The sequence below is a fragment of the Pristis pectinata genome, chromosome 24 (assembly GCF_009764475.1).
Source record: "Pristis pectinata isolate sPriPec2 chromosome 24, sPriPec2.1.pri, whole genome shotgun sequence".
NCBI lineage: Eukaryota > Metazoa > Chordata > Chondrichthyes > Rhinopristiformes > Pristidae > Pristis > Pristis pectinata.
The window spans coordinates 18,805,916-18,831,833 of record NC_067428.1 but is presented as its reverse complement, the minus strand read 5'-3'; the positions used below and the strand labels follow the sequence as shown (position 1 = coordinate 18,831,833).

The following is a 25,918-nucleotide window of genomic DNA, read 5'->3' as shown; positions in this document are numbered from 1 at the left end:
GACATCACAATGACTAAGCACCATCATACCTCTTCCAGATATGCAGATCTGCAGTTAGGTGAGATGGGTGATCAGAAGTACAAACTGAAAATGCTGGAAATACTCAGCAGGTCAGGCAGCATCTTGCATTTCAGGTTAGCAGAATCGAATTTAAAAAAAAGTTGGGAGGTGATGCTTTAGTTATTTAAGACATTGGTAAGACTACATGTTCAAGATTTAAGATTTCTTTATTAGTCACATGTACATCGAACACACAATGAAATGCATCTTTTGCATAGAGTGTTCTGGGGGCAGCCCGCAAGTGTCGCCACTCTTCCGTCGCCAACATAGCATGCCCACAACTTCCTAACCCGTACGTCTTTGGAATGTGGGAGGAAACCAGAGCAGTCAAGGGGAGAACGTACAAACTCCTTACAGACAGCAGCTGGGATCGAACTCAGGTCGTTGGTGCTGTAGAGCGTTACACTAACTGCTACACTACTGTGCCTGTACTGTGAACGGTATTGGTCCTATTTCAGGAAGAATGTTAATATGTTGAAAGTTCGGAGAAGGTTTACGAGACTGATACCTGGTATAGGCAAGTTGTCTTTTGAGGAAAGATTGGGCAGGCTCAGCTTTTATCTGCTAGACTTCAGATAAATGAGAGAGGCTTGATTGAAACGTCTAAGCTCCTGAGGGGTTTTGATAGGGTTGATGGAGAAAGGATTTTTTTTGTGGAAGAACCCAGAACTAGAGGTCACTTTTTAAAAATAAGGGGTCACCCATTTAGGAGAGTTGCAGTGAAATTTTTTTCTTTCAGAGGGTCATGGGTCTTTGGAACCCTGCCTCAAAGGATGCCATAAGTAGGGTTTTCAATATTTTTAAGACACACTAGATAGATAATTGATAAGCATGGGGGCTAAAATGTTATTATGGTTAGACAGAAATGCAAAGTTGAGGCTATAATCAGATTAACCACTAGTTCTCCTGAACCACAGCATGTTACTTCTTCAAAGAATTCCAGTAAATTGGTCAAACTTGATTTCCCTTTCACATGTTGACTTTGCCTGATTACCTTGAATATTTCCAAGTCCCCTGCTATAATGTCTCTAATAATAGCTTTTGATAACTTCCCTACAACAGATGTTAAGCTAACTGGCCTGCAGTTTCCTGCTTTCTATCCTCAACCCCTATTGAATAAAGGAGTTAACATTTGTTATAGCTGGGTGACAATATTGTGCAGACATAAATATAGTCACTAATAAATGCAAAAATCAATTCACGAGAAATGTCTTTACCTAAAGGGTAGTGAGAAAGTGAAGGTTGCTCCCATGGGGAGCTATTGAGGTGACTTCTATGAATATATTCAGTGGGGAGCTAAATAAATAAAATGGAAAAAGGGATAGAAGGATATGATGATGGTGTAAAATGAAGGGTGAAAGTGGCTTGCTTAGAACATAAATACCAACAAGGACCTATTGGGGTGAATATCCTGTTCCCACAGAAAATAATACATTTTACTTGTCAGAAAAGTGGGATGTAGAATGGGAGTTGTGGTGGTGGGAGGGATGGATGTAGGGGCACGGGGGCTGTTACTGGTGAAGGACAGGATGCATTACGGTAGTACAGGACAACTTGACAAGTTAGAATTAGTGATACAAGTGGAAGACAATGGTGGTCACTGTCCATCATCAATTATAATGGCATTAATCTAACCCTGTGCCAGCACAAAGCCACAGGTGGGTCCTGTTTAATTTACAGTTTGTCACCCGGAAAGATGCAATAAATTTCAGAGACTGAGTTCCAGGTCACCGCTAACCTATGAAATACTCTCTGCACACTAAATATGTAAATTGCCCAGCACAAGGTAGCCTAATAGACCTTAAGAGATATTTAATAACTTGCCATGGACGAAATCATAAAGAACACAGTGGAACTCTGGCTGCCCTGCTGACTGCCTAGTCACATTGTAAACTTCATGCAAGGGGTCTTTTGAACTGGAGGATTGCAGCCAAGGCTGGTTGCTTGGTGTTTGTTATGTTTGTCAAAGAAAACCTGCAGCATTGTGAAAGCACAAATCAGTCATTGGCTAAAGGCACCATATTGGTTGCCCTCTACTTGCCTGATGTTAGGGTCAAAATTTTGAAAGGAACTGATAGGGTAGATAGAAAGAAATTCTTTCCCCTACTTGATTTGTTTAGGATTATAGGGGCCATTGCCTAAACATTGAAGACCAATCGTTTGGAGTAAAGTTGGGGAACACATGAACATAAGGTAGTAATAACTGGAAGCAGCAGTGTTTGCTTGCTCAATTGTCAGTCTCAAATCTGATTAAAAAATGTTAGATAGCCCAAAATATTAAGGGATATGGGGAAAGAAGGATCTATGAAGTTGGGTCACAAATTAATTAGTAGATAGTAGGACAGATTTGAAGAGCTAAATAGCTGAATATTTACTAAATTCTTGCATGTTCCTGGACAAGCCCACATAAACTTGAACCCTACAGAATGTTTTAAAGGATGGAAGTGACAAAGATTTGCATTTCTCAACACAGTGCCTCACAACCATTGATGTATTTAAAGTTTAGTCACTTATAATACAAGAAACCACAGGAAATAAAACCACAGAATGCTGGAGAAACTCAGCAGGTTGGGCAGTATCTTGCTGAGTATCTTCAGTGTTGTTTTGTTTTTATTTCAGATTTCCAGCCTCAGCATTTTTTTCTTGCTTTTCCAGGGAGTTGCATGAACTAATTTGCCTACAGCAAACTTGTCTAAACAGTAGTCAGTTGAAGGATAAATAATCTTTTTATTGGCTGACGGTAAAAAATATTTTCCTGGACACCACACATCTTTTGATAGCACCATACAAACTATTGAAGTTTCGTACCTACCTGAGAGAACAGATGGCTGATCTGAAATCTGGCACCTCTGACAGTGCAGCACTCCTCCAGAACCGTACTATAATGCCAGTATAGATTTTCATGCTGCAATCATAATACAGGTAGTTCTGCTATAATGCAGTAGTTATATTCCTAAGAAACCTTGAGTTATAGAGAGCTACATTATAGCAGAACAAGCTGTAGTTGCCTTCAAAGCACAGATTTAAACAGGTTTTCCCTATTGTGATCGCACTATAACCAATGCAGCCCACGTAATCCATCAAGCACGTTATAACCAATTCACATTATGGAAACTCCCTGACTCAACAGTGAGTATTGTCCACAAGTTATGACTGGTAATCTCAGAAATGGAAGAAATTGAATTGTCTTAAGCAGATAGAAATGCCAGCATAACACATGACAAGTGGGCCCAGAGAAACAAAGGACTACAGATGCTGGAATCTAGATGAAAAACACGATGATCCTGGAGGAACTCAGCAGGCCAGGCAGCATCCATGGAGAAAAGCAGGTGGTCAACGTTTCAGGTCAGGACCCTTCTTCAGGACTGAAGATAGGAAAAGGGGAAGCCCAATATATAGGAGGGAAAAGCAGAGCAGTGATAGGTGGACAAAATTGGGGAGGCAGGGTGGGCACAGGGTGGTGATAGGTAGATGCAGATAAGTGGGCCCAGAGGCAGAATGCCAGCAAGAACCATGTGCACTGTACTCAACACTCAAATACTTAACAATTGTCCCACTCTGATGCCCAGGTGGCTGTGAGGCATTGGAAAGGAGAGTTGTGAATGTTGACCACCACCAGCTTGAGGTTTAATATGGAGTCAGGCCAAACACTCTGGGTCCTCCTGGCTCTGCAATGAAGCTAATTTAAAAAATGAATGTCTCCGGTGATCCCATTAAGGCCATTGATCACCTGAAGAAGCTGACATCTGCAGTCATTTGCAATTCAACATGGCCAGTGGGTCTGGAGCACCTCCCCAGTTTACCCAATATCCAGTCGGCCTATTGTCAAACTCAGCTGCTTGCCCCTATCCCTAATGAGGGCCCTGACCAATGCAGTATGTGGCAAACTCCAAACTATTTTTGAATATAGAACTTGCACAACAGAAGTTGGTAATTTGATATTTTAGAAAAAAATATGACCTAAAGTTCAGCATGGAAAAGGCCCAAGGATGTATCTCCAGTCTGCACTGAGTTACCCATCCCCAGCCAATGTAGTGACAGGAATATGACTCCAGCATCCATTTGAGGAAGAAGGAGTTGAGGAAAAATTCAACAGGATTTCTCCTCTTGGTCTCAATTCAGTGATCTCTTGGCTGGAAAACTCTTCTGGGTGGTAAAAGGCTGAAGGTAAGCTCAGTTTCTGCTGTTAATGTCCACACTGGAAGCATCAGTAGTTGATGCATACTGTCCAGGCGAGGTACCCTTCATACCACAGTTGCCTCTGGGGTCAGAACCACACCTGAAGACTTTAACAGACAGACCAAGGTGGCAACACCACTGTATTAAGGAAGGAGTCTGGCACTGTTGGAGGTGGCATTTTTTGGATGAGGCATTGGGCCAAGACCCTATTTGCTTTCTCAGGTGGACCTAAAAGATCCTGTGAACTACTTTGAAGAGCAGGGACATTTTTCCCAATGTCCTGGATTACCAACATCACTAAACCAAATGTGGTCTGGATCTTATTGCTGTTTGTGGGAGTTTACCGTAAGGAAAATAACTGTAGTCTTTTTTTTACATTATGTTGATAAAACTTTATTGGTGTAAAGCACTGTGGAATATTCTGCGGTTGTGATGGATTCTGTGTAAATATGAGGTTTTCTTTAGTATCCTGGTTTGCAGATCTGCCAGGAGGTCAGCAACTAATGACATAGACCCCTGTAAAATTCAGCCTTTGTGGGAATAGAGGGATAACTGGAGGGTAGAGGGGCTGGGAAGCAGGTTGTGGGATAAACAGAATTTCATTGTCAATATTATTGAGCTGCAGAGAGCTCTGGACTTTGAATTTTCTGTTGAAGATGAGTTGGAGGAAGTTGGGGTTTGGCAAACCTTTTGAGCATTAATCTTGTGCAGTTAAATTAACTGCTGCAATTTGGCAGTTCAGTACAGTCAGTTTTTGCTTAGCTTGTAACAGTGGTAGATTGTCCTCTGTTTTTGTTTGAGCAGAGTTAAGTGCTTTCTGATTCAGTGAGTAGCATTTGAGGTTCTATGTCAAATAAAGCAGAGGTTGTCAAGCCTCCCTCCGAGTTCCCTGGTAAACACAAAGTACAGTTGGTTTCAGAATCTTTTGTTCTGCTGTGGTTAAACAGTCTGCACATTTCTCAACAATAAATCCTGAATCTGCATCACACTCTGTGCTCTGTTATTGGCATCCTCTTTAATCACCAGGCAGCTTGTCAGTCCTGATCACTATCTCCCACCTTCTCCAATTGTAGCTCAACTGATCCAAGTCTCAAACTTTTCCTTTTCTGGTTTTCTCTCCCACCACCTTTTACATGGACTGCTTGAGTAATCCCACTGCTCCTCCATCATTGTGCCATCCAATTCCAAACATTCCATCTGAGCTATTCTAAACCAATGTTGGCATACATGCACTTCTTGAAAGAACTAGGAATGCTGTGACATCTTTACCTCATTCCTAATCTCAATCGTAGTCCATTGTCAATCTGTCTTCCTTGAAATCAGATAATTTATTATGTTCTGAAGACTGAAATAGCTCAGAATGGAAAGGTTTTGTGTGCAATGAGTCAGAATAGCATTGACTGTAAACCTTGTCCTGTTCTAATGCAGTGTGATTATTTTAAGTCAATCTTGGCTGCACCTTCCAGCTATATGTAATAAATTGTTCTTTTAACTGGGAAAGTAATGTACAGAGAGCCAAGTGTCACCTTTTCTCTGCACTATTGTCAGTGAATCCATTCTTTATAAATTGGAACAACTGTACTTTGGTACAGTACCAAACTGTAAAGCCACAACCAATAAACCAGGGTGACCTGATAATTCTGTTCCTGTGACCCTTGTTTCAGTATTTCTCTCCTGAATGCACTGCTCCTTTATTTGGGGTACAATCCCACAGGGGCTGTACTTCTTATTAAGCAGTCTCTTAGGATTGAAGAGCACTTGCTTTCCACTCTGGTTTTATGGATTCTGACATGGCTAATGAGGAGATGTGGGAACCACAGGTTCTGGGGCATGGAGCTGACAGTGTGTGCTGGTGGGTAGTCTGTGAGGTAGTCCACTCCTGCTGCTGTGCTATTCCTTTGGTAGCTCACTTGGGTGGCCATTATTCCAGAAATGATTCAATGCTATTTTACCTTGAGGAGTAGCACCATTCAGACATCCAGAATTGCACATTTTTCAAGAGGATCACTAGGCCCGAATTGGAAAATCGGTTGATTTTACATCTTACTCCTGGAGCCCTCCTCACCGTGCCCTCCCCCCCCCCCCCCCCCCCCACCAACCACCCCAATCCCAGGTACCATTGGTTACTCACCGCAGACCCAGGCTTGCATGGCCTATTTTGACGGCAGATAATCATGTACTAATTGAGCCATTGCACATTGTTTTATGGCAAATGTTCTGTGTGTACGGGTGCATTTCCATTGAACACATTAGAAGTATATTTGTTGGCAGCATAAGAGCAATAACTCACACCCTCAGCTCTGCTGAATGTCACTTTCTGTAAAGATGTCCAGAATGCTGTGATGATTCAACAATGTGCCTATTAATTCCATTTAACCACTAAATCTTAAATGTTGTACATCAGCTCTTTTATTTGTTTTCGGGTTACGTTTCCCCAGTCTTCTCCCAGTAGGTGTTTTTCCTCAGCCCAAAACCCAGCAAAAGTGAAACATTCTGCTAAACAGACAGTTTGTGATATCACTATTCACACTGAACTAGTGGTGCTCACTCTACTACCATTTATTTATAGTCTTGTAGATTGTCTGGTTCAACGTCTGCCTTGCAATTGCGGCCACAACATTTGCTGCTCGGGAGACATTGGTGAGCCTGAGTTTGTAAGATAGAGCCCCAGTATACTCCAAACCACTTGCCCTTTATCAGTGCAAGAGGAAGGTCGCGTGACCTACCTTTGATCATTTCCTTTGTCTCACAGGTGATTGACATGGAAATCCTTGTTAACATTGCTCAGATGTTTCCTTTTTTTTTGGGGTGTAACATTAAACCCACCCGCATCCAGATAAGGACATGGCTGAGAAACATGGTCGCCATGTCAACTATCTTAGAGCAAGCAGGAGTCAAAAAACGTACTTTGAAAGTTACCAGGGTCAACTTCTATCTGCAATGTTATATGCCTGTACACTTGTTTGCACAAACTTGTCTCGTTGGCTGGTATTTCAAACAATCAATTGTACAGCCACACAATATTTACAAAATTCACTTCACACTCCCAAGCCTGAGTTCAGTGCTGAGCCAGAGACCCTGGAAATGGCCAGGGTCCAACTAAACTAGAGGCTTCCTGCTGCTCAGCAGTCCAATTGTTTCAATAACTCTCAGTGGAGCAGGATCATTGGATGGCAGGTCCACCTGAACACAAAGGCTAGGAGGTGCAAACTTCCAATGGCGCATTGATGAATCGGCTTTGTCATCAAGCAGAGGGTCAGAAGGCAGCCGGCACAACAATCAGCAAGCCACTCCACCAATCCACCCAGTTTCCAGCTGGAAACGGGCAAGTCCCAACATTACCGTCAGTAACTGGCAATTGCTGGTTCGGATAATCCGGTCTGATCATTTATCCACCATTCACATCGTAATCAAGGAACTGCCATCTTTCAGATGAAAAGTCAAGCTCCACCTGGCATATCAGGCTGATGCTATTTAGAAGAAGGGCAGGGGGCTTCTCTACTGGTGTCCTGGCCAATATTTAATTACTCAATCAACATAACTAAAACAATCTGTTCATATTCACATTTCTGTCTATGATGGTTGGTTGAGTACAAACTGGCAGTGATGTTTCTTCTGTTACAACCGTGCCCTCTGTTCAAAAATGGTTGTAATAAACTGTGGCGTATATCAAGCTCTTGCAAAATACTATATAAATTCATGTTCTCTTTCTGTTGCTTAGTTCCACATGAGAGGACGTAATGCACAACTGAACCATGGCCAAAATTTCCAAATACCATGCAAGGATATTTTGGAGTTAATCCTACAAAATAAATAAAAGGGCATGAGTTTCATGCCCTATTGATGATTGTCACCACAGTTATTCTTGCATTGTATTTGTTCACGTTATTTGAATGTCCACAGTGTTTGCAGTTACATTCACTTATAAAGTCTTTGTCAGAATATAAACAGTGTTTTTCATATAATCAGTAGATGTCACAGGACTTAAAGTGTTAAATTATGAGATCATTCCACACAAACTTGGCACGTTCTCTTGAACCTAGAAGTTTGAGGGTGATCTAAATGGGAATTTAAAATGATTAAGGATTTTGACAGGGTGGATAAATAGAAACTATTTCTGCTGGTGCAGAAGTCCAAAACAAAAGGGCATAATCTTAAAATTATAGATATGCCATTTGGAAGGGAAGTCAATCAGGCAACTTTTTTTTTGCAGAAGCGATAGTGGAAATTTGGAACCTGCTCCTACAAAAGCAAAAGGATGCGAGAGAGTCAGTTATTCAAAAACAAAGGCAGGTGAATGGCATGATCAATCTGTGAGAAATGATACAAATTAGCAGCAGCATGCCTTGCAATATTTGCTCAGTTTCTATAAACCTCCCTCATCAATCTAGTATTTTAATAAAAATGCCACAGAGCTTCAGAACATTTTGAAACACAACAAATAATCTTTGAATTTATAATGAAGCAGCATGTCTAAAACCGAGCAACACCTCCCTAAATCTCTCCTCCTCTTGTTCTGTACACAGCCTTCTAGCTTCTTGCCCAAATGGCCATTTTTTATACATGAGACCTGGCAGTGCCATTAAGCAGACTATTCAACAGTATAGGTAACGACTTGAACTGGGTTGTGTCCTAACCCCATATCATACTTTCTAACTGAATAAAGAGTAAAAATCCTAGGTAGTTTTCCTCAATCATGTCTAGAATGTAGAAGTTAATTGTAATCTATGACAGTGTGGAAACTAGGAGGCTCGAGTGCCTACGTTTTTATGGGCACATTTACCACCATGGAGTCAGTTTATGGTTTCAAGTCTCTAGGACTAGGACTCATGGACTAGGCAAGAATTTTAAGTTAACAGTTCAGTATTACATGGAGTTAATGCTGCATGTTTGTCATGCTCAGTCAACTATTTGGTTGGCTAGTATTTATTAAAAAAGAGAAAGGAACTGCTTTGGCCAATATTACATTATCTGGTTATTCCCTTACTCTTTGTGGGAACTTCCCTGAGTGCAAAGTGGCTAATGTAGTTATCTGAAATACAATAATTGACAACACTTTGTGGAAACTCCTTTGCCTGTGAAGTTTTTACAGATGCATTGGAGACATTGTAAGATATTTTATGAATAAGAGTACTTATTTGGCCCATAACACAACAACAAAAACAGGCTTCATTGATATAACAACCTCAACACAGAAAATGGTTTAAAATATTTTATGAAAGCATTATCAAACAAAGAGATACTAGGATGGGTAAAAAGCTTAGACAAATAGTATGTTTTAAGGGTTGTCAATGAAGAGAGGGTGGAGAGCTTTTGGGCAGGAATTTTGGAGCTGGGGCTTTTGGTGGTTGAAGGCATGGATGCCAGTGATGGGGTGAAGAAAATCTGGGCTATGCAAAGACCCATGATTAGAGGACGTGGTTTTTGAAGGGTTGTGGATCTGGAGATTAGAAGGTAAAGGAGCCAAGGTCTGTACCACATGAGTTGGGGTATTGAACGTCCTCATCCTCCTCCTCCTTAGGCTGTGCTTTGGAATCAATGATTACCTGATTCCACTCTGAGTTCTGAGGTGACCAGTAAGGTCAACATTGGAAGCACATTCTGTTCCACAGATGGGGCAGGGGGTGGCTGACGTGGGCAGGTGATTCGTTTGTGAGGTTTTGTACTACTAAGCTATGAAGCAGCACTACTACTTTGAAACTGAAGCTCATTTAAAGTAATACTAGCCTTTAAACTAGCACTAATATTCTTTATCACCGTGGGGCCTACAATAGGAAATGATCATTGATAATGTGTCCATAATCAGGCTTTTAAGTAGTTAAAAGATGCCTTTGAAATGATGAAAGAAGCAGGTTAGTCAACATAGAGGTCATAGAACAAGGGGACATGAGTACAAACTTGACAAGCCTGAAGCAAAACAGAGATTAAAAAATCTTTTTCCCACAATGTAATAGATATGTGAAGTAAGCCCCTGGCAAGTCTTGTTAATGGTAGCTCAGTTAACTCATTTTTCCCACTCATTTATTTCTCTGGTTTTCCCATATTCTCATCTCTCATTGTCACTTTGCTCTATGACAGTCAGGGGATGTTGTCCTTTTCCCATCTTTATCTTCAGTCAGTCACACTGAGCTTCATTTCCCCCCTCTCATCAGTCACTCAACTTAGATTTCATTGAATGATGACACTAGTGCAGAGCTGGAGTAGAAAAATGTTATTAAATTTGCCAGTGGCCCTCTTCCAGCTCTTTGACGTGTTTTGCTGTAACTTGTAAAAGTGACAAAATTGGACAATAGAGGATGCCCAAACAACTGGTCAATCTGTTTGTTGCACAGCAAACAGAGGCTGGTACACGTCAGCAGAAGCCAGTTGTAGAAACCCACCTACCACACACCCCAATTACTGTTCCAGATAAGTACAGCAGAGATATTGAAGTTAAACAGAGAATGATGGAAGCACTCAGCAAATCAGGCAGCATCTGTCAGAACTGATACAGTCCTGGACCTGAAACATTAACTGTTTCTTTTTCTTCAGATGCTACCTGACCTGCTGAGTGTTTCAAGCATCTTCTGTTTTTATTTCAGATTTCCAGTGTCTACATTTCTTTATCATTGAACATGTCACTTTTTGAGTCTGTTTCATTCAGTAATTCACTGTCTTTACCAAATTTATTTATTTTGACCAGTGCTTGATTTAAGTGAAGAAAAGTTAACTTTTGCTGAGTATTTCCAGCATTTTGTATTTTTATTTCTGATTTCCAGCAATTGCGGTAACTTGCTTTTGTAATTTGTTTTTGTTTTTACCCCATTGGCCTTCACATTCAATAGATAATTCTCCATAATTTCTGTCACCTTCGACATGATACCGCCTTTAGGCACATCTTCTCCCCTTTTTTTTTAGCATTTGGAGGGATCATTCCCTCTTCATCTCTCTAGCTCACTCTTCCATCTCCACTAAGATCCACCTCCCTTCCTCTGGACTCGTACCATGCAACACCTCCCCTTTTACCTCTTCCCTTCCCATTATCCAGAGGCCTAAACATTCCTTCAAGCAACAATTCACCTATACTACTTCATTTTAATGTACTGCATTCAGTGCTCACATGGTCTTCTCTACATGGAGAAACCAAATGCAATTTCAGTGACTGGCTTGTAGCGCATCTTCATTCAGTCTGCAGGGGTAATCTTGAGCTTTCAGTTGTCTGTCACTTAAATTCTCAAACCCATTCCCATTGTGACCTCTCTGTCTTTGGCTTCCTACACTGTTCCCACAAAGTCCCATGTAAGCTCATGGAACAGCATCTCCTCTTTCAATTTAGGCATGTTACGATCCTTGGGACTCATTAAATTCAACAATTTCAGATAAGCTGCCTTTCTAGCTTGTGACAGAACTGACTGGTTTTGATGAACAGTCATCAGCTTGTGCCTGATCTGCTCAGTATATCTAGCATTCTCTTTTATTTTGGATTTCCTGGAGCCACAGTATTTTGTATCTCAAGGTACAAACATGGTGTTTCCTTTTTCTTTCTCCTTGTCCCACTTGCCTTCTACCTGCACCTCCTCCAGAAAATCTGGATGTGATTTTTAAAATGCCTTTACAACCTTCTTTCAGCTGACAGCACCACTTTTTAGTCTCTCTTGGTTTCCACCTATCATAGGCATTCCTTTGGTTCTTTTAACCTCTCACGCAGCTCTGCAACTTAATGCTTGTTTGATTTCTTACTTTTCCTAATTCTGAAACATTACTCTGTTTCTCTCTCCACAGATGCTGCCTGACCTGTTGAGTAATTACAACATTTTCTGTGCTGTTCCTCAAACTTCATGGGGCTTCATTGAAACACTGTGGGAGGCCAAGGTCAACATTGGAATGAGAAGGGCTGGAGAATTTGAAAAGGCAAATGACCAGAAGTTCTTGGTTACAATAATAGATTCAGTGGAGATGTTCTGTGAAGTGATCACCTACTCTTTATTTGGTGTTGAGGAGATGACATTGGAGGCAATAAATAATACATATTGTATTACTAGTCAATGGTGTATGTTTTCTATTCTTGTTTTTGGGGCACTAAAAACAAGAATAGATCCTATGGCACTAATTGAAGAACGTGCATAAGTTCTGGACCCTGGCCAATATTTCTGTTTGTGGGATCATAGCACAAATTGACAGCTGTGCTTCCTGTTAGAATAGTGACAATATTTCATTGTTTGAAATATCCTGAGATCAGGTAAGGTGCTATTTAAATGCAAGTTTCTTGGTTTAAATCAGGCACCAGGAGAAAACTCACTGGCTGGAAGAGATTCAGAGCCAGGCTCCATCCATTGCCGTGTTCAGTTTCAACTCAGTTACACCTTATAGAGACTGTAAGTTGATCCATTTTAGACTGATGCTTTTTAATGAATCAGGACATCTGATATTGCTGGAAAAAAAATCATCACTTGAACTAATTAAAAATAAAAACTGAAAAATTCAAGTCTCACCCGAAACCTGCAACAAGTCCCAGCCCTGAATCTGACACACAGATTATATTCTGAATAATACAGTGATAGAGGAGGTAATGATGATTTTGAAACTACCTACTCAGAAGTATAAGAAAACAGAACATTGAAATAACCAAGCAGATCGGACAACAACTCTCCATTTAGCCGGCACTGTAGAACACTGGGAATCTTTGGAACTTTCAGATAAGCTGTGTCTCTGACTGTGTGTCTCTGACACTGTGTCTCTGAAACAGTCAGTGTTTCAGGTTGATGATCTTTGAATTCTGATGAAGGATAATCGAACTGAAGCACTGACTCTGTTTCAGAATCTCCACAGCTGCTGCCTGACCTGTTATATATTTCCAGCATAATATGTTCTTTTAGATATCTATTATATGCATTTTTTTTGCCTTGAGCTTAATTGGCTCCAGCAGCAGGGTTATGGGGAAGAAGTGAGATGAATTGGGCAGCACTTCAAAAAGCAGGAGCTGGCATAATGAGCTGAGTAGCCTCCTTCCATGCTGCAATATTCTATGATTCCATGAAATCCTCATTACTATCCGACTTGCATGTTTGTAACTAGCTGTAACCACATACACATAAAAGTATACTCTATATAATTCAAAACATATGCAAAATTTGCAAAGTAGATTCCCAGTATTTCCCCAAACTGCTTCCAAGTTTGCCAAATCTCCTTTACTGTGTAACTTTCTCCACGTAGGAAGGATGTGAGTTGACTGTATGAACACAGTTCAACATTATATTGGCTTTGTGTATCCATGTCATGCAGTTTAATTACTCCCATGGAATTTTCCTCTTTAAAATAAACTTGAATGCCCCAAAATTTGAATGTCCCAAATAAATCCATATTTAAACTTTACCATAATTGTTTCCCTCAACCAGAGCTCGAAATTTTCAGCTTTAACCAATTAACACAAACAAATAAACATCCCCAAAGGCCTACTTGGAATTTAATTCGTTTTTTAGCCAATAAAATTCCTTGCTGTCAATAAATGTCAACAAAGCAGAATTTACGCTACTCATTTTGCTTTAAAAATATTGCTTCTAACTTTCTAAATGCACATTAAAAATCCTGATCCCATGTAAATGTGGGTGCACTAGTAGGTTTGTTAGTTACCTTGTGGAAGGCAATTAAATTTTACTAAGTTTGAATGTCCATAAGCTACTATCATTAACAATTTCAATGTAGTTGCACGTTACAGGTCCTCTCCAGCTTACAAATGCCCGACTCGTGTACAGCCCATACATAGGAGAGAACACCTGGGAGACCGGTGGCTCAGATTGGCAGCTGTTGCAGGGCTGGAGGCCTCTTCTGCTGTACGGGAACTTGGTTCATGTCTACATTTCCGATTTGTGAACTGGTCAGGTTACAAACAGTTCACAGGAATGGAACCTTGCCTTAATTGGGGAGGACTTGTATAGAAATCATAATTTGATTTATCTTTTGAGTGGAGTGATGCTTTTCAAAAAAAACTAAAATATCTGATTTTGTTGAAAATGGGCACCAAATTAAATGAAAAATAAAAATTGAAAAATTCAAACCTCATCCAAACCCTGTAACTAATCAAAGCTCTGAATCAGACAGATTATATTCTAAATAGTGCAGTAGTTACTTGTGACAGAGGCAATTTGTGATGATTTTGAAAATATAATAAAAACAGAAAATTGGAATACTCTGCGGGTCAGATAGCATATGTGGAGTGAGGAAAAGTTGACTTACTCAGAGTTGTATATGCATAGCATGTCTGTGTGTCATGCTCCTTGACCAATGCATGGGGAACTTGCTGCACATGATCCTAATTGCCCATGCACACCATACTTATTTTAAAGTAGCACATTTCTCTCTGTTTCCGAATCAGCAGTGTGCAGATGGTGCCAGAAAAATAATCTGGGGGAGGAGGTAAAAGGAAAGATGACTGGAGAGAGATGCTGATGAATTGAAGAAAGAACATTTTAAATTACCACATGCCAGCAATGGAGTTGGGTTTGGCAATCAAACAATACTCTACAGCAAGCAGCTTAGAACATCAGTAAATGAAAATTAAGTTGGGCTCTTATTCTTTGTGCATGCTTCTGTGAAGTCTGACTCACATTCTGTTCTATTGATATTTACTCAGAGTAAGTTACATCTCTGAAAAATATGAAACTAAAGAAATAGAAAGTTACTTTAGACCCAGCTAGTTTCAAACTCATCATATCTATTCTTTCAGGCATAAAGCTGCCCCCGTGCCTTGTGTGACTTGTATTAGCTGGGGAATTAATGTGTTTGCATATTCAATACTAAATGTGAAGCATCATCAGAGGGTTTCTGCTATAAAATGTAGGTGCTCTGGAGGGGCTTTTGTGATAATGTTTTGTTTTCAGAAAAATTTTGACTATTATTTTCTCCCCCCCGCCCCCCACAAATCCCTCGCCCTTTGAGCTGTACAAACCCAACATGATCCCTGATTTAGTTCTCAATTTGCTTTGAGTTCCTTTATCTCAAAGGGCTGGTATAAGTGGGCACTACATTTGGGGAGCAGATATATTTGGTGGAGTAAGAATCAGACAGATCCCACACAATTCCTATTTGCCAAAACTGCTAAAAACCATCAGGCAAGAACAAGTCCAGACTTAACAGTGGTGCTGTTGCAGTCAGCATTCACCATCAAGAATTGTACTCGATCGCTTGTTGATAATCTTGTAGCTTTCTGCAACTTTCAATGTCCACAGGAGGGGAAGGAAGGACTGGAATCAGGCAAAAAAAGGAAAAAAGAAACTTGCAGCAGGTTCTACAAAAGAAGAGGTGCAAATAACTGATGATCCAGAGTACAGTGCTTTGTCATTCGCGAGATATTGTACTACACTTCTGCTGCATGCTTTATATATAAAGCTAATAAATGCTCCAGCAGAAACTGTTAGCCATTCCTGAATACCTTGGATTCTTCCACCAGAAGTTAATTGCTCTGCACAAGAATGCTCAGTTGTGTCAATGGGCGTTCTCTATGAACATGCTGTCAGTAAAAGGTCAGGCATATTCAACTTACATTTCAGTTCATATTTTTCTGTAGAATTACTGAAACACCCACCTATCTGAGCTGGTCTCCTGAATTATGACTCATTACAAATCTCCTTTTACTATTTCTTTTGTGTATGGAGATAAATGTTTTTTTCAGTATTACTTGAAATAACCCAGAGGATTTGTGATGTCTCGTGCGGGCATTGTTTAGGTTCAGTTTTAAATCTTTTTGAGTTTTTATCCTCCCTTGAAGTCATGACACATGATGGAATAGACACAGATTTATAAGCATTGCCAGCTTTTTCCATTCCTGACTCAGCTTCCAGCTGTGTGAGAGCCTAAACTGTAAGAGTGACCTGCCATTTGAAGGGCATGGTCAAAAAAGATTCCATGGCATCTTCAAGATTTGGGAAGTTCTCCCTGGTATCCTAGATCATTATTTATCTTTTAGCCAATATGACTAAACAAACTTGTCTGAAGGTTCCAAGTTCAAGTCCCACTCCAGACCTGAGCGCAAAAATCTGGCCTGCCACTGATTGCAGTACTGAAGCAGTGCTGCACTATCAGAAGTGCTGTCTTTTATGAGTTAAACTGAGCCCCTATCTTCCCCCTTTTGGACACAAATAGCACCATATCAAAGAAAAGTAGAAGAGTTTTCCCCAGTGTCCTGGCCAATATTTAGTCACTATTTTTAAAACGGATTATATCTTTATGATATTGCTGATTGTTGGAGCTTGCTGTGCACATTTCAATAGTGACTACACTTCAAATAACTACTTTGGCTGTAAAATGCTCTGAATTGTTCAGAAAGAGAAGTCACTGGTGACATAGAAATGCAAGTCTTTTGGATTTGTTTTGCACTACCCCTCAAGAATGCAAAATTCTGCAGTATGGCCTTGACTGAGATTGCTAAACAAGGGCGGTAACATCTGGTCTGTGTTAGCACCACACTACAACATAGCCATCTCCAGGATTTGTGTTTTAATCTTGTTAAGTGTCTTCACAGAAGGAGTCAATTTAATCAATTGTGCCTGAGCTGGGGCTTGTTCTTTGTTGCAGTAAATAGTCTTAAATCCAATTGCATTTTCTTTGTCTTCCAATGTGCCTTTTTATTCTAATTATGTTGGGGGGCTGGGGGAGGAACTCCTTCATAGAATAATCACATGTGTAAAATATAAATTTCTTTGTGTTTACATTTTGTTCCTAATCTCAGATACCAACATCATGCCTTCTTGCCTACTTTCTTTTAGCCCTGCCAAATAAAATGCATGCAAGATAGTTTATCAGTCAAGGTGGGCCTTTTAAGTGCACATGTTGTCCTGGCTAGACAGCAGTCGTTAGTGAATAATGAGGTAATAAACTGACCTATTCAGACTAATATCTAACAAATTATAATCCAATCATTTCTCTGATGAGCTGTCTCTCAGTACCAGACAGAGATCAGTGTCAGTAAAATAATATTTAAAAAAAATTGTGACAACAAACCAACACAACCTAATCGCTAGTTTAGCAACATATGATCACTTTGCACTAAAATGAACTTTTTTTTGTTCTAATTGTGTTCTTTCTTTTAAAGATAGTGTTTAATTTATGTTTTTTTCTTGTGAATGCTGCTTCTATGATGCTATGTACCTGTGGTGCTGCTGCAAGTAAGTTTTTCATTGCACCTCTGCATACATGTACTTGTGCATATGACAATAAGTTTGACTTTGACTTTGAATTCCATAAGTGCAGATTCCTGGTTGATCACATAATACCAATTGGGAAACCACTTCCATTGGATAGGATTCCTGCTTTGGTTATTTCATTTAAGGGCTTTTGATACTGGTTTCCCTTTTGAGTCATGTTCTGTGAATGGCTCCTGGAATTTAAGTTGTGAAATTGTTTCTCTAGACCAGTAGTCTAGCAACAAAGTTACAGAGCGTGATTGAAACTGGAGCCTTTAGATGCATAAGGCTCAGTTCCAGAGCCCTTCCAGGATCAGACAAACTTTAAGAAAAAGTGTATGGTTCTGTTTTCATGTCCCACTCTAGATACTTGAGCACAAAATCTAGGTTAACGTTGCAGTGAGTACTGAGAGTGCTACACTGGTAGAGGTGCCATCATTTGGTTCAAGCATTTAAACTGAGGCCTGGTGTACTTCCTCAAGTGAATGTAAAAAGTCCAAAAGTTCATTCTCCTCGTCAATATTTATCTCTCAGCTGATGTCTATAAAATGGATCAGCTGCTTGGTATCTCATTGCAATTTGTGAGAGTTTGGTGTCCAAACTGACTGCTGTATTTCAGAATTAGGTTTATTATCACTGACATATGTCGTGAAATTTGTTGTTTTGTGACAGCAGTATAGTGCAAAACATAAAAACATAAAAATTATTATAGTTACAAAATTAAATAGTGCAGAAGAAGAATATCAAGGTAGTGTTCATGGGTTCATGTATTTCCTAGATTACAAGTGCCTACTTTTCCAAGGTCTTTCATTGTGTTGTCAAAGATACTTTGTAAATGCAGATTATCTTTTAGTTGGAATTACTGGAGGTCGTAGGCATGCTGAGCGGACAGAAGAAAAACAAAATAATGACAACTGGTGTTTGGATTGAGACCTGCATTTGCACACTTGGTTGTATGTGCACAATAAGAATCACCCACCTATACGAACAAGGGCAGCTGGCATATCGTCATCTCCAAGACCCTATGAACCATTCTCACTTGGAAATGTATTACCAATTCTTTATTGCCGGGTCAAAATTCTGGAACGTGGCAGCACTGTGGGTATAGCCCCATTGCATTGTCTATATGGTTCAAGGAGGTTCACCACTATCTCCACAAGACTAATTCAAGTTGAGAATAAATTTTGGCCTTGCCTGTAATGTCCATGTCTGATGAATGAATAAAGAAAAACCTGCACTCTGGAAATTAATTATTGTGTGATGCCTTTTGGTGGTATCATTAAGACTCTGCCATCAAAGGGTTAATGACCTGTTTAATGTGTGAGTGTTTAACAGAACTTGTTAGCTAAGATTTAGAGATCTTGGGATTTGGAAATGTAAAACATCAACTCAAGATGCAAATATTATAGATTTCAAGTGAGCTTCCTCAAGTAGTTTGTAGAATCCATTGGAAAAAAGATTGCCAAAGTTTATTGGAGAATTAGAATGTAAGAAGCAGTAGACTGCGCATTTCCTCAGCCATACTTCACCGTCCAGTAAGATCACAGCTGATCTGACTTTGGTCTTAACTTCACTTTTGTGCCTGTTCCCCATGACTCTTGAGTGCCCTATAGTCCAAAAACATCTCAGCCTGAATAAATTCAATGACTCTGCCTCCACAACTCTCTAGGGTAGAGAATTTCAAAGCTTCACCACCATTTGTGAAAAGTTACCTCTCATATCAGTCTTAAATGAATAGTTCCTTATCCTAAAGTATGCCTCCTGGTTCTAACTTCCTCTACCAGAGGAAACAACCTCTGAGCATCTATGCAGCCTGCTGAATTTTTCTTTAGATGACAGCCCCTTCATCTCTTGTGAAACTTCTCTGAACATCCTCCAACCAATAATATCCTTAAATAAGGTGACCAAAGATGAAAACAGTAACCCAGGTGTGGTGCCTAAAAAGAATTTGAGGAGACTTGCTTGAAATCTATAGTTGATTGCAGTTGGTGTAATACATTTGCACATCCCAAGATTTCTGAATCACCGCTAACAAGTTCTTCTTAAATATTTACATTTTTAATCTTATGGAACTACCTAAGGAAAGAGAAAGGACTGCAGATGCTGGAATCTAGATGAAAAACACTATGATGCTGGAGGAACTCAGCAGACCAGGCAGCATCTGTGGAGAAAAGCAGGCGGTCAGTGTTTTGGGTCAGACTGAGTCCTGAAGAAGAATCCTGACCTGAAACATTGACCGCCTGCTTTTCGCCACGGATGCTGCCTGACCTGCTGAGTTCCTCCAGCATCATAGTGTTTTTCATCTGGAATTACCTAAGAATGCCTTGCTTCCACTTGGGATTTGTGGGTTCTGATGTGGCTACATATCCTTCCACAGTTGGGGCAGAAGTTCTTAACGGGGTGGGTGCCTAACATAGTTTGTGATGTGGGGTGTTTCTTCTGCCACTTATGACAGGCTTCTACAAGCTCCCAGTACATAGCCTTCAGGTTCTCAAAATCATCCCAAAATACTTCTCCTCCGCTTTGATTGGTCATGAGCCACATACTGACAAGGTAATTAATCATTTGATGGCTGAGTCTTTTTGAAATGGCAAAAGGCTTCACACAATAATTAACTTCTAGAGTGCAGTTTTTTGTATATTCATTCATCAGATGTGAATGTCATTGGCAAGGCCGAAACTTGTTCTCCATCTCTAAGTAACTTCAAGGAGATGATGTGCCACTTTCTTGAACTATGCAGTTAGTTTGGGGAGCATATACTTACAGTATTGTTATGCCGGGAGTTCCAGTATTTTGACCCAAGAGCAAAGTAGAATTGGTGATGTACTTCCAAGTCAGAATGACGTGTGGTTTGTAGGGATTTGGAGGGAGTCTTGGAAGTGATGATGTCACAAGTGTTTGGTTCATCTAGGTGAAGTTGTACCAACATTTTCCTCTCTTACACTGAATCCTCTTTGCAGGAATTTGATTTGCCTTGCTAATTTCTTGCTGTAGCTACATGCCAACTGTATCTTTGCATGACATCTGGACTTCTCTGTACAGCAACGTTTTCTAGTCCTTCACCTTTTAAACAATATTCTGTGGTTTTAAATTCTTCCTGTTAAAGGTATTCACTCACTTAACTGATTTTATCCCTTTCAAGACTTTGTGTCTTCCTCAGAATTTGCTTTTCCACCTATTGTCATCAGCTTTGGCTTGGATACACTAAGTCCTTTAAGTCATTAATGTAAATTGTAAGTGGAACCCTGTGGCAGCCCACTAGTTACAGCTTGCCAACTTGAAAATGACCTGTTTATCCCAACTCTCTCTGTCTGTTGTTTAGCCAATCTTCAGTTTGCACAAACATATTATTCCCAATGTCATGAGCTTTAACATTATGTAGTAACACCGTATCAAATGTTTTTTGAAGTCTAAATACACTACTTCATTCATATTTCTAGTTTACATCCTCAAAGAATTCAAATAAATTTGTCAAACATGATTTCCCTTCATAAAACTGTATTGATTTTGCTAATTTTATTATAAATTTCTCAATCTCCTGCTACTATTTCCTAAATGATGGATTCCACATTTACTTAAATGAAAGATTTAGGCTTACTCGCCAATATTTTCTTTCTGTCTCCTACTTTTTGAATGTTTCCTATTCGCATCCAAAAGAATCTTTGGCTTAGTGGTCAATCATCAGGAGACATTTTCATCCAAAAGCAATTTTACCATGACAGGGTCGATGGAACATATCCCTAGTACAATGGTATACTTTGTGCCTTAGGAGCACTGGGGTCTGAGGCTTCACTAGCCCTGAGGACCAAGGTCACAGGGCTGGTAAACGTTTTCTCATTGGCCTCCCAATAAGGATTAGCATCTTAAAATATTGAAATCTTAGTCCCTGAGGAGCCCCAGCCCTGATATACTATTTAGTCTAGGCTGAGAGAATTGGTTGCATGCCAAATGCCACAAATTTGCCTTTAGATAATTTCTTTAGATGTAGTTCTTTGATAATTTAACACAATTGTAGTATAGTACGTTCCAAAGGCTGTAGATATAGTTTTAAGTTTTAAAAAAAAACTACATGGGAGTGGTATCATTTAGAACTTGTAGCTGCCACTGTTTTGCTAGCATTAGGAAGAAGAGCTTGCACAAGCCAAATGATGAGGTAAGTATCAGTTTTAAGTAACAACAATGGGACCTTTTTTGAACAGATTCCTTCAAGGGATGTGAATGTTGCTGGCATTTATTGTCCATCTGTAATTGTTTCCTGGAAAAATGGCTTATTAGGCCATACCAGAGGTAGTTCAGTGTTGATCATATTTGTTGGTTGGGAACCACATACGTCAGACCAACTAACGATGGCAGATTTTCCTCTGTAAAGGACATTAGCATAAAAGTTGGGCTTTTATAACATTCCTGTAACTTCATAGTTACCATTATTGATCCTGCCTTTTCATTCCAATTTTAGCCAATTATTGATTTTGAATACCAAGCTGCCACAATGGGAATCAAACTTATGTTTCTGTATTTGTGGTCATTGTACACAAGTCCAGTCACTTGACTACTATGGCAGCATAATTTTGGCATTAGTTTAGCAACCACACACCAAATGAGATTATATTGATGCATAGCTTAATACTGAAGTGGATTATAAGAAGTTTTTTGAAATCATTAAACTTTATAGTTCTGGCTTAATTAAAAATTTCAATGCATTTAAAACCAATTAAAATCCATGACAACACAAATCTTTGTGGCAGGATGAATCATCACAAAGCCAGTAACTGTAGAGACTTGAATGAGCAGTTAAACAAAGAAAACAAGCATGACTTTGGAGTAGTGCATCACCTTGCTGGAAAGTGTTTCAGTAAAGCTAAATTTTCAGTCTGACCTGTGTTGAATGGAGGCTTTCTTCTCTCCCAGGTCACCCATGGCTCAACATTAGGCCATCTCAGCTCCAAATCAGATGTTTCTGGATTTCATTCCAGAGACTTTAGCACAAATCTAGCTTGGTACTTCAGTGTAGAAGTGACAAGTATGCACAGTTGGAAGTACCATCTTTTAAAATATGTTGGTCACATGTACATTGAAACACACAGTGAAATGCATCTTTTTGTGTTACTGAGAATGTGCTGCGGGCAGCCTGCAAGTGTCACCACTCTTCTGGCACCAATATAGTATGCCCACAACTCCTAACCTGTAGGTGTTTGATATGTGGGAGGAAACCCACACAGACTTGAGGAGAATGTACAAACTCCTTACAGACAGCAGTGGGTTGCTGGTGCTGTAATAGCATTATGCTAACCACTACACTAAACCAAGGCCACCCCTTGAAGTAAAGAATAGGTAGAGCCATTTTAAAAAATAGTGGAATTCTCTCTACACTCTTGGGCAATGGGTAAAATATTCTGTAAATAGGAACTGTTACTAGTTCTTCTTCCTCCCTCCCCCACGTGTGGGAACTAGCGGCGTGCAAGTTGGCTACAATGGACAGTGACCACTAGTCTGATGCAGGGTTGCAGTGCTCTTTACGATGTCCTGAAATTGCAATCAAATGTCTGCACTCAAGCGATGATTCAGGAAACTTCTGTGAGAAAGGCAGTCTAATTTTTGTTTTGCAGAGAAGGCTCAGCAATACAGATGAAATAGCGGTGGGATGGAGGCGGTAGCAAGGAGAAAGGGCAACAATAGAACCAAAGACAATGAGACATTTATCCCTGCAGACAGGTGTGATTCTATTGCGCACCCCCACCCAACCCGGTTTTCTTCCTTGTTATCTGTTGCATTCTGACAGATAAAAAGCATTTTATGCAATCCTAAAAAAACTGGATATTAAAAAGGCAAGTCAGACGAATAAGTACTTTTAAGTTTAAATATTTATTGTAAATATAATTTGCAAGTTCATTTTAATACACATCGAAGATCAGTTGTAATTACAAAACACTGATGAGAAAATAATGACATTTCATAATAGTCTCGACTCAAATTGCACGATGCCCACTACACGACAGATTCCCTGCATTGGCCTCCGATTTGAAACTAAGTGCAACAGTTCTCCACATTTGCTGCAACAACCGTGGCTCATGCAAGGTTTCCCGTTGAGAAATAAAAACGGCCCCCATAATCCTGTGCAGCTTCGTATGGTTTCCTTTTATTCTCCGTGATGTGAAACAACAAGTGCGAGAGGCATGGCCGGCAACCATTGTACAATCAGCCATCAAGCAGTCCTTCCTGGTATACCACATTCCTCCTGAGTTTCAATCCAGTCTTAAAAAATATTTATACATGTACAAAATGTTCTGCTTCGAAACCTCTTCCGTTTCCAAATTTGCTTCCTGATCTCCAACTCCTCTGCTCCCTTCTCGGCTCCGGGAGCGGTTGCAATCCACTTGCCGCCTCGAAAACAGCCAAGTCCCGCCTGCTCTGCCGATTTCTTGCATCTTTAAAAACAGTGCCTTCGCAAACCAGATTTTCCTCATCCATCCGCATCTTTTCTTTAAAAAAAACGGCATACACTCTTCTTACTTAAAGATTGGATTTTGCAGCTTTTTTTTAATTCGCCACAGAGGTCTTTCAGCGTTCTTGCAGAGAAACAATAGGAACCCATTGGTTCTTGTTTCTGCTTTCCTGGCAGTAGCTTCCGACTTCCTCCAGTGCCTCGCATTTCCAAACGTCGGTATGAGAGTTCTGCAAATAAAATGAAAACACTTGGTTCAGAAACGCGTCAGCATACCAGCGCGTCAATTCCAGTCAGCTTCTCCCTCGTCACGCAACCTTAAGTTTCACGTCTGTTACAACAGTTTAACCCTATAAATGCCAGTCAACTGAATAACCACTATACAACTTGTAAAAGAGCCAATTTCATTCTGCATTACGTATTTGCAAAAAAAAAGCACGAGTTGTAATATTTAAATAGAATATTAATCTACATGCATCAAGACTTGGTGAGATGAAGGAACCTACCGTGACAAGCATGCAGTGCATGTCCAGGGGTTCGGCGCTCTCTCCTCCAGCCTCCAGAATCTCTTCCAGCCGTTTGACACCCCGCAGCCGCACGATGTTGATATCGTTTTCACAGCAAAATGCCTGGATCAGGGTGAAGTGTATCTGCAAGGCGATGTCGCTCTCGTCCTCCTCGTCAGCCGCCAAGAGACACAGAACTACGCTATCTGGGTCACTACACGGGACAAAACGAGAGATGCTCAGAATAATTGCAAAACGATAAAGCTTATAATTCAGATTGATGTGGAAAACGAAACTGCAACAAATTGCACGTATTTTTTTTTAAAAGACGGAGGTTAATGCAACTGTACAATACTTACACATTCATTAGTTTCGCCGACTCATAAACTCCAACGGTTAAGCAACCCTGGCGCTGAGCTGCCACCAACAATTCTTCCAAGGCTTGGTCAATTGTCTGCATCCTGAACAGAAGCAGAAAGATTTTTTAATTAAAACGTGTTCAGAAACCAAGTTCATATTTTCAATGCGTGGTCTTTTCCACATTGTTAAACCCGATCTCCGGCAGAACAAATGCACGATTTTGAATTAAGCAATAATTAAGTGCGCTTACTTTTTGCTGGTATTGTCAGTTCCAGTAGTATCTTCCAGAGTCATATTGCAGTGATCAAGTCCAAGTTAAAGGAGCCGGCGAGTGCAACAATCGAATAATACGTTGCAGACTTCGCGCTGAATGTAACAATCCCCAAGGTCTTTGTCGACGATCCTAGAAAATTGATACAAACTCCACTCAGATCTCCAATTCCTTCTGCAGCTCCGAAGCTGTGCTCGCCGCTCTTTAAGTAAGTATTGCAAACCACCCACCGGCTCATTTACATATCACTCTTGCAATTGGCAGGCAGCAGCACGTGGGCGCCGGAGCAGATGTCGCGTCTTTCCTTTTCCACAGTTCTGGGAAATTCCTTGTTTGTCTGCCTGTTTTTGGTCTCTGCAGTTTTCTCTGTGACTAAGTTTCGCGTGCTGTGGGGATTATTAAGTTGCAGACTTCTATCTGTTGGAATGAAATGAATCCCCATCTTTAAGAATAAAACCGCATAATGCAATGCAACATTAGACTCTCATGACTTCCCGGTAACAACGTGTGCACATATTGTATGCGGCTGTATATAGTTTACACTGCTTTATTAATTTTTTTTATATTTTAAATGCCATAAAACATTTATGCAAAATTTAACAACCAGCAAAACAAAAAGTCCTGAGGTATTGAGGACTGATTTAGGGAAACCTTGAAGTTATTTCAAATTAATTATGAATATTTCCTGCAAAAAAGTGGGGATAATCAGCTTTATGTAATTTCAACATTCTGTGAATTTTTATTGCACTTGTTGATCAAGACTTAAACTGAAGTCGTGTTTTGCAACAGGCTCTACTGGAAATTTAGAGTGTGGATTGCAGGTGAAACTAAATATTAAACTGTTGCGCAAAGGCAGTTGGAATCTATCCTCGTTTGAGCTGGATGCACCAGGAAATCGAAGGCACTTTAGTGTTCTGAAGTACAAAGTATAACTAAATGTACT

At 40.1% G+C, this 25,918-nt stretch overlaps 1 protein-coding gene and 1 long non-coding RNA gene across 2 annotated transcripts in view; one reads left to right on the top strand and one right to left on the bottom strand.

The window, feature by feature from the left end:
- LOC127582656 (uncharacterized) overlaps window positions 1-12,428 on the top strand; it is a 106,662-nt gene extending 94,234 nt beyond the window's left edge. Inside the window, exon 3 of the long non-coding RNA XR_007958142.1 lies at window positions 12,001-12,428. This is a non-coding gene — a long non-coding RNA (uncharacterized LOC127582656). The remainder of the gene's footprint in view (window positions 1-12,000) is intronic.
- A 10,811-nt stretch (window positions 12,429-23,239) lies between these two features.
- LOC127582451 (growth arrest and DNA damage-inducible protein GADD45 beta-like) lies at window positions 23,240-25,165 on the bottom strand. The gene is made up of 4 exons (XM_052037716.1): window positions 24,955-25,165; window positions 24,704-24,805; window positions 24,345-24,558; window positions 23,240-24,068 (listed from the first exon to the last, which is right to left on the bottom strand). The coding sequence occupies exons 1-4, from the start codon at window positions 24,996-24,998 to the stop codon at window positions 23,955-23,957; spliced, it is 474 nt and encodes a 157-aa protein (XP_051893676.1). The 5' UTR covers window positions 24,999-25,165; the 3' UTR covers window positions 23,240-23,954.
- Between the last annotated feature and the right edge of the window lie 753 nt (window positions 25,166-25,918).

Coding starts and splice junctions, on each gene's coding strand:
- LOC127582451 (XM_052037716.1), bottom strand. CDS start 24,998: ATGACTCTGGAAGATACTACTGGAACTGACAATACCAGCAAAAA. Junction 24,806..24,954: donor ACTGACAATACCAGCAAAAA/GTAAGCGCACTT, acceptor GCTTCTGTTCAG/GATGCAGACAATTGACCAAG. Junction 24,559..24,703: donor TCGGCGAAACTAATGAATGT/GTAAGTATTGTA, acceptor TGTCCCGTGTAG/TGACCCAGATAGCGTAGTTC.